This window comes from Ciona intestinalis, chromosome 7 (assembly GCF_000224145.3).
Source record: "Ciona intestinalis chromosome 7, KH, whole genome shotgun sequence".
In the NCBI taxonomy this organism is placed as follows: domain Eukaryota; kingdom Metazoa; phylum Chordata; class Ascidiacea; order Phlebobranchia; family Cionidae; genus Ciona; species Ciona intestinalis.
In genome coordinates, this window is record NC_020172.2 from 2,649,557 (window position 1) to 2,658,736 (window position 9,180).

Below are 9,180 nucleotides of genomic sequence, written 5' to 3' on the forward strand. Positions count from 1 at the left end.
ATTATAGCCATAAGATTAAGACTACCTGGAATGTCATTACATGGTTTAGCACCCACCTTTAATAGCTTAAAATTGGTTAAGTTCCTAAACAAGAAAGTATATTGAATTCAATAAATTAACTAAATTATTTAATGAGGATGGCCATGTTTGACAACAACAATGTAACTACATTTCAAAAGTGCCCCTCCTGATTTTACAAAAAAAAAATTAAAAATATGGTCTCATTCTATGCTACGAGAAACGTTTATAAAATTTTTAGTGTGGTAAAAACCAAAAATTGTCACCTCCAGCTTCGCATGCATCCTTGTGGAACCATGCAGCACCGTCGTCATTTACAGCTTCACGACAGAAAAACTTCTCCTGCGAGGTTCCGTCTTCGCATTTTAAATCACATGTTGAATCAATTTTGTTGAGGTTTGTGCAGGTGAGACCTGTCTTGAAAAGCTCCGATAGCAAGGGATGGCAACGTACGCTTTCTCTGTCTGTTGCATTTAATTAAAATTTTATAAATCCAACATCTTTTTTTAATTTTTAAAGAGTTGTTAAAAGTATTTTTTTATAAAGGTATTGTTTAAAGTAATTGTTTAATTTTTTTGTCTTATAACAGAAAAAATAGATTTATTGGTGTATTAAAAAAAAGTTCAAAGTTTCAACATTTAATTATGTATTTGAAATGATTTAATGAGATATTTTTAAATGTATTTAAAAATCTAGTTTAAAAATGTATTTTAAAAAAATAAAATAAATGATTAAAAAACAATTATAAACAGGTGTAAATTGAGATTTTTTTTATATTAAGGAAATAAAAGTATTTAGAAAAAACTAAAATATATATATATTAAAAAATATCTGAAAATTTTACATTGTACTTACTAAAACAAGTAGGAGGGGGGTCTGACCATGTTTTTTCAGGAGTGCATGTGGTCACTGGTTCACCACGAACACTATAACCATCCGCACATGAGAAAACACAAGCTGTACCAACATTGTATTCATTTGCGCAAGATATCTGACCATTTTCCAGTTCGCCCAACTCTGAACACTTGCCTAGTAAATTAAAAAAAGATAATATTGTATGCATGCATCAATATTTTTATTGGCGCCATTGCACAGTGGATAGAAGAAATGGTTCAGAGCTCGTCGCTGCTACCATTGTGGACGTATAACGACTGACAGTAACTGAAAATTTGTGACCTTTAAAAATTTGTGTCCTGACAGTACCTGAAAATTTGTGTCCTTTAGCAAGACAATTAATCGCAAATTCTTCAACCCAGTGGCCACCGATGGGTTGTCTAAATTGTAACCCACACAGAAAAAACATCTAAATTTTCAGTTACTGTCAGTCGTTAAATAAGGTTTGCAAAATAACTGTTACATAAAAAAGTTGTTTGTATTTAAAATGAACAGAACTTTTGTTTATAAAGAATTAATAATATTTCACATACTGTCAATCATTCATTAAGGTTTGCACAATTACTGTTACATAAAAATCTATTGTATTTAAAATAAACAGAGTTACCAGAACAAGTTGGTTTTGGATGTGACCATTTCCCAGCATTGCTGCATGTAAGAACAGCTTCCCCTGTTAGAGATGCACCCTCGTTGCATGTAAATGTACATACTGACTCAAATGAGTTGGCATTGGAGCAGCTAACTAGACCATCAGCAGGGCTGGTTAGTATGGAACATGATGGAGCTGGAAAATAATGTAATGCATTTAGTCGCGCACCCAGGGGGGATTTTAAAGGTCTTGTATCTCCTTTTTAAGGTATTGAAACCCTCTATTTTTTCTACAACTTAGACAACTCATCGGTGACCATTAGTGGTTAGAGCAATTGCCAATAAGTTTCTTGCCCAAGGACACATACGCCCGCAGTGGTAGCAGCGACAAGCCTTGAACCCATTACCTTTTGGTTGAAGGCACGCGTGGTAACCACTGAGCAAAGATACCAAACTTACTATAACAAATGACTTACTGTAACAAGCAGGAGGATCAGGAACCCAAGACCTTGAGGATTGGCAAGTGATAATTGGCTCCCCATTCATTTTATATGGGGGTAAACATGAGAATGTACAAACTGAGTTTATGCTGTTTCCATTTGTACAGCTCAGTAGGGCATTTGCAGGGTTTGCCAGAACTTGACAACCAACTGTGACAGAAGCCATGTTAGAATATGGACATTTATATTATAATAAATTGGATGAGAAAAAGTACTGTATAAGACAAGAGTGTTAAATATATTATATATATGACCACGCTGCAATTTTTTTATGGAATTATAAAGCCAGTCAAGCCATTATATAAAAACTAAAAACAATTTTATTAGGAACAAAATTACACTCTTAAAATGTCTTTTAATGACTTTCATTTTGCTGCTTATCCCTCCTTGTATTTTAATTAATCTGATCTTCGTTACTGTATTTAAAGAGATATAGTACTGTTCTGTAGGCTAAATTGGAACACCTTTAGCACATAATATCTTAATATGATGATCGTGTTTTGAACAATTAACAACGGTCTATAGAAGTTTAAGGATACGCTTTTATAATTCTTTGAATGTTCTTTGTTTACCACCAATTGGGACACGAAAATAGAACGAAAAGGTGTCCCATCCTCCCCACCCTACTATATATAAAAATTATGCACCCTACTAACTAATATGTTATCTTACGTGATGCAAGGCATATAGGAGAAGGTTCGGTCCAATACGATTGCTGGCAAGTAACTGTTTCGGGCCCAGACAAAGTACGATCACCTGCGCATGTGAAGCTACATATCGAGTTAGCATTATAATCGTCTGAACATGACATTTGTACTCCAGGGCCATTGGTAATACTTGGGCATGCAGAAGAAGTTTGAACTGAAATAAACATTATTAAATGATTTTTTTCGAATATACAGTATATATATTTATTTTAACATCATGAAATTGCTATTAAATACTTAATTAAATGTTTACACCTTTTTAAATCTCTTTTTGTAAAATTATGAAACAATAAATTAAACGAATTACCTAAACCAATAACTTTATAAAAAAAATTTGAACAACTCCCTAAAATTAAAATAAGAAGCTAAATTTATAATAAGTTTATAAATTTCCTGATCATAAACTGGTATATGGTTGTAATCTATTACAATTTACTTGCTTGGCACGAAAAAAACAGTTGTTATAACACAGCCACACGAGTGTTCTGTTTCATACACCTCGTGCCAGCTCACGAGTTAGCATGTATGTTACTTTGTTGGTGATTATATTTTGTAGAATTTTTTTAATTCTTTTATGTGTGGCTAATAATTTGGGCAACCCATTAGTGACCACTGGGTTGGAGCGATTGCTGTTAAGTGTCTTGCCTAAAGACACATACCCCCACAATGCCCACAACTCATTACGTAAGAGGTGCGCTAACCACTTTGTCAAAGCTCGGAAACTACACAATAAATATCCACAAGCAATATTACAATAATAAAACCTACAACATATTTTATAAATCACACACAATATGCTTAGCACTTTTAAATCATTGTTTTCAGGCCAATTTTCCTTAAAATTCAAGTAGAACCTTTAAAGTAATTTAAACAGTTCTTACCAGTACAAAAAGGATAACTACTCTCTGACCACAGTCCGTTATAGCATGTGGTTTTGTCAATACCATTCAAAGTAAGAGTGGGTGTACTGCATGAAAATGTGCATTCCGAACCAGCTGAAATACCGTTTGTACATGATTGCTCAACACTTTGGCCTAATGGAATAGGGGAACATCCTACAAGAAAAAAAAATAGTTTAGCAAATTTCGCAAAAACATTGACTGGGGTTAAATTAATTATAAACCCACCAAATACTGTTCATAATGGTTTTTTAAACTTAAAAATAAACATTAAAATTAAAAATTATTTGAATGAAACTTTTTTCCCTCATGGCGTGGCATTAATAGTGGTTATAAAACACCTGTTCTGTTTTATACACACGGTGTTGCTTACAAGTTACCACATATTTATCTTTGTGGTTAATTTTTTTATTTTTAGGGGGTTTATTTTAATGCATGGCTGACAATAGACAATTCATATTGAATGAATGGTTTGAGCAATTGACGTTAAGTGTCTTGTCCAAGGCAAGGACACATACACACGCATGGTAGTGGAAACTAGTGATCTCTAAATGTTAAAAAACATTATGCTAGATACACTTTTGTCAAATATATATAAAATTGTATGTTCTACTTTCTATGTTACTATATTCTATATTTCCCTCAACCAGTGTGCGTTTTATATTATGTCTATGTTGTTATATATACTATTTCTATTAGTTGTGGTGATAAGGCAGTGGTTGAAAATTTAAAATGTACTTTAGTTCAGTTGTGCATGGTGTGTGTTAAAATTATCGAGTAAAGCTAGTAGGTAAAGACTTTTATTCAGTAACAGTAAAAGAATACCAACTTCCAGCATTTCAGACCGTTTTTCAAAGTCGCCAAATTTTTTAATTTTTTTTTTAATAACCTACCCCCAGCAGGAATACTGGACGTCATAGCTGAACAGGACGGTTGTGGATTGTCCCAGGATCCAGACACGCAAGTACGAGTTGCTGATCCACTTAGTTCAAACAATTCAATGCAAGTATATGTACACACAGAACCACTATTTCTTGCATCAGTACAGGTAACCCTCGAAGCAAGAGGATATGGTTCGTAGGCACAAAATGTGTTTCTTCCTTTTACTGTGGAAATGGATAGCAAAATTTAGTATTTTTTTATAAGTATATAAATGTGTAGTTTGTTACAAGTATATAAATGTTAACTTTTTACAAGTGTACAAATGTGTAGTTTTTTACGGGTACATAAATTTACAGGAAGATTTCTTGGTTATTAAATGCACACAGCAGTTTAAACGGAAGCAGAAAAAATCAAAGTTCAAAGTTTTAGAACTCACTGAGCTGTAATAAAAACTACTGCAGGTTTTTTAAAAGCTTAAAAACAAAGTTTTGAACTATATATAGCTTTGTATAAAACCATGGAACTATTTCCTATTGCTTACTTGCTAAATCTCTAGTGCATTGAGGTGGTTGATTTGTCCAACCACTGTATAAACATCTAGTATTCGGACTTCCTTTAAGCTTGTAATAGTTTTGGCATGAGAAAATACAGCTTGACAAAAAATGGTAAGCATTGGAGCAAGTAAAGTGACCATGAAAGGGGTGTTGAAGGGGGGTGCAGCTGCCTATTCTTGCAGCAACTGGTGATGGATAAATTTATTTTGTTTATCTTCATCTAGCAAGGCAATAACTGTTATAATACCACAGGTCCACAGGTGCACTACTTTATAAACTTTTTAGTGACCAATGAGTTAGAGCAAAAGTCGGTAAGTGTCTTGATCCTAACCAAAAACAGTAGCACTGTCAAGTTTTGAACCCTTAACCGTTAACTCAAAGTTAAGCATGCTAAACAGTGTGCCACTTGTATTCATGTACTGTAACGTTAAAAAAAGTGTTAGACTGACTGTTAAAAAAACCTATAGCTTACCTTGCGTGCTTTTTTTGCACACAGGTGGTGTTGCGCTCCATCCTTGAAAATGACAAACTGTCTGTTGGTTGCCAACCAACTTATAGCCAAGAAAACAAGTGTAAGAACAAACTGATCCAGCATGGTTGCCATTTGTACATGATACTTCACCATTGCTGAAACTTTGGAGGATGTGACACAATATAGGTGGCTCTATATAAAAAGTGGTGGTGTGTAAAATTTAAAGCGATATGCAGAAATGTAAAAATAGAGTAATGAAACATAAAAGTAACTTGCTACAATGTTACATAATTTACATTTTTTCAAAAGCATAAAAATTGTTTTGTGCCCTGAAAAAATAAATTCAGGCAAAAATAAATAATCAATCATATTTTTGACCACGCTTATTTTCTTCTAATTATATGTAAATATAATTTTAAGCGCAAGGATGTTTTTCAAATATTGGCTACCCTAGTAAAAGAGACAAATAAAGATACTATTATATCTCACCTGTAGAAAAACTTCTAAAACATGATGGTTTCGAATTAGACCAAATGCCAGAATGGCAAACAGTGTTTGAATCACCATTAAGCTCATAAGTTTCGTTGCAATAGAAATAACAAATAGAACCGATGTTGTTGGAATTGGAACAAATTATTCGCCCGTTTGAAAAGTGAGTAAATGAAGGGCATTTCACATTTAACTCTTGTGGAACTAAGAAATGTAAAAGGATTACAAGCAACATTTTATCCCATGCACAATATTTTTCATTATAAGCAATGAACCAAATTTGTGGTAAATACAAGGATTTCTTTGTGGGTGATTACTATATAAAACTATATGAAAAACTGTCAGAAAATTAATTAAATAAGGAAATAAATATTTTACAAAAAAAACTGCGAAACATGATTGAATCTCAAAAAGTACAGTCCAAAGCGTTTTAACTAAATAATGAAATGTGACTAGCTCATGTTTTATCCTTAGTGAAGAATCCTCCAGTATGTGCATACCACAACACATGTAAAGACAGTTAAGTAAATCTTGTTTTATAAAGACACTGAACACGTGTGTTTTATGTCAGAGAACAATTGCTACAAAGCAGTGCACAAATATGTTCATGATAAAGAAAGGCCATGCGTTCAGTGTCTTTATAAAACAGTAAAAAACACCATGAAAAAGTACTACTTACATTATACAATGATACTCTAAATACATTATATGTTAAGCAGTATCAGGTAATTAATGTTTTACTGACCTGCCGGCTTGTTGAACAAAAGAAAAATTGCCAGAGCGCAAATTCTTGTCTGTAAAAATTGTTTCATTTTCTTTATTGCACACCTAATACTATTATCATCAAAACCATTGATTAGTTCAATCTGAAAGTGATTTTAATTAATCTAAGTCTAGTTTTATTGAACATTGCATACGTTTAAATAACATGGAGCTATACAGAGAAGACGGAAAAATTTTTCCGCTAGGAAGCGATGACAAATTCGTTTCTCTATTTTATGGGGAGCAGTTAGTTTCACGGTTTATACACATAAGATATAAACCCCTAACCCCTAACCCCTAACCCCTAACTCCTAACCCCAAACTCGTCAAACAAAAAAAACTTGAAAAAAAATATAAAAAAGTATTCCACTGTGCGGGACTCGAACCCGGTAAAAATGAAACAAAGAGAGTTTACGACCGCACGCAAACCGCTACACCACAGGCACAGACCCGACGACAATAAACACAACGAAAGAGCGTATATAACCGACCTAATGTGGGAAATATGTTCTTACTAGTGTTTTATGTATTTAGTAAGGTATTTTTATTATTTAATTAATTTGTTTTACACTTATTAACAATTTGTAGTGCTGTTTTGTTCGTTTTTCCGTATTTTTTAATTTAAATAATTACCGCCTCTAGCGGAAAAAAATTTCCGCCTTCTTTGTATAGTCCCATGTGTTTAAATAAGCATGTACGGTACTGGTACTGCTGTCACAGAAAACAGCTTCGCGCCAATTTCGACTTGTTTACATACCAAAGTAAACCTGGTACGCAGTATCCAGTATGACAAACAAAAGTTTAAAATAGACTTGGTTTTTAGGGATGTAAACTTTCGGTGATGTCGCATATTGTGATTTATGTATAAAAAATCAAAACGTTTACAAAACACATGGAGACATTAAATTGAATTTTCGACAACATATAAAAAGATATTTGGAAATTAAATTGGATTTTCGATAACATAACGTGTATATATTTCCCTAGTGTATGTTGAGCTGGTTTATAACTTTGTCAAATAAATTCAAGCTTATACAATGAGAAGAAACGATGCAGCATGTAATGAAATTTTACAATCGTCTTTCGGGTTAAATCAGGAGATTGCTATGTGCGTGAGAATATCACCGTGTTTGACGTGAGGTATAAACGTCTCTAAAAATAATGTATGTCGGCTGTGTGCGTCATTATATAGGCCCAACTAGGGTTTAGAAAAATAATTATATCACTACGTTTTTTTTCCGTGAGCATACTCATATACAGCGTGTGCTTTTACTATACACGAAAAATGTTCCTTAATAATTATGTACATTCACAGTTTATTAAGAGTATCGGGGTATTTATGTTTTTACGTACGGTGCGTTAGTTATACTCATTCTATATCTGTACCGTCGCGTTAAATGTTCTATTAATAAAACCAGCGGGGCACTATACGTCGTGTATACGTGCAACTGACTGGAATATTTATATATACATAACGAAATAAAAAAACAAAAACATTTTAAATATTTGGTATAGGAAATTCCGAAAAAAGTTTTTAAAAATGAAAGTTTCTTTTTATTCAAGGCAGAGTAAATTAAAACAAAATTTCACAGTCTTTGGCTATTTAGATTAATAAGACATATATGTACACCAGACGTTTAAAAGCCAAGCAATAAAAATATCTGCCAACGTTTGCTTTTCTAATAAATGCATACGTTACGGTAATGACTTTAAAAACCTTTTGAAATTTTCCGTGAATTCAGCTGAGTGAAACTGATGACGCAGGTGTATCAAGTCAATAAATTCCACATGGTAAAACACGCGACGTTCTGTAGTTTCTCTTCTATTATATAAAATCCCCCGAGTAAATAAGGGAGAAAAGCACAAACAAATGTTTTGCTACATACTCGCGGGACGAGAGCGAGTGTTTTGAGTTGATGAAACGACGCAAGAAAAAAGCAACTAGAAATATAAGCACTGCGTTTGATTCAGCGTGAGCTTACTTCAACAGTAAGGTGATGGGTGCGTATGCGTACAGTTTTAAATATGCAGCTAACTAGAATGATAACTAGATTAAAGGATCAGAGAATGCTTTGAATATAACAAAGTTAAGATAGTGTAAGGCGACAGTTTAGTTCTATAAAAAGTCGTTATACGTTTTTCGATAGTGTGGGCAAAAAGTTTTAGCGAAATTTCCGCTTAAGTTTATGAATAAAGTATTTCATATTTCCGGCGGATATTGGGGTTTTTAGTGAAAAGATAGCATGAGATTTACTTATAAATCGGGTGTTGTCATCCCGCCGAGACACTGCTTCGACGTAAAATTAATGAAAGCGAGGCACGTTTTGAGTACACGCATTGCTGCCGAGTCTGCACGATTTTTTGGCGCATTTACAAAAACAAATATATATTTGCGTTGATTCTTATAGCAGTCAT

The 9,180-nt window shown here is 33.3% G+C and overlaps 1 protein-coding gene across 1 annotated transcript; it reads right to left on the reverse strand.

Moving 5' to 3' along the window:
* Positions 1 to 44: 44 nt before the first annotated feature.
* On the reverse strand, positions 45 to 6,900 carry LOC100178105 (P-selectin-like). Its single transcript, XM_026835273.1, has 11 exons — positions 6,749 to 6,900; positions 6,004 to 6,207; positions 5,515 to 5,706; positions 5,030 to 5,227; positions 4,500 to 4,712; positions 3,589 to 3,762; positions 2,673 to 2,861; positions 1,977 to 2,150; positions 1,520 to 1,696; positions 874 to 1,047; positions 45 to 482 (listed from the first exon to the last, which is right to left on the reverse strand). Exons 1-11 carry the CDS (start codon positions 6,813 to 6,815, stop codon positions 256 to 258), a joined length of 1,989 nt encoding a protein of 662 aa, XP_026691074.1. The 5' UTR covers positions 6,816 to 6,900; the 3' UTR covers positions 45 to 255.
* Positions 6,901 to 9,180: the final 2,280 nt, after the last annotated feature.

What these genes read in the sequence shown, in the direction of transcription:
- LOC100178105 (XM_026835273.1), bottom strand. Translation starts at nt 6,815, where the DNA reads ATGAAACAATTTTTACAGACAAGAATTTGCGCTCTGGCAATTTTTCTT. An exon ending in GTGCAAAAAAAGCACGCAAG is followed by an intron (nt 5,228 to 5,514) that starts GTAAGCTATAGG and finishes ATCCATCACCAG; the next exon opens with TTGCTGCAAGAATAGGCAGC. An exon ending in TCCAAAACCAACTTGTTCTG is followed by an intron (nt 1,048 to 1,519) that starts GTAACTCTGTTT and finishes TTAATTTACTAG; the next exon opens with GCAAGTGTTCAGAGTTGGGC.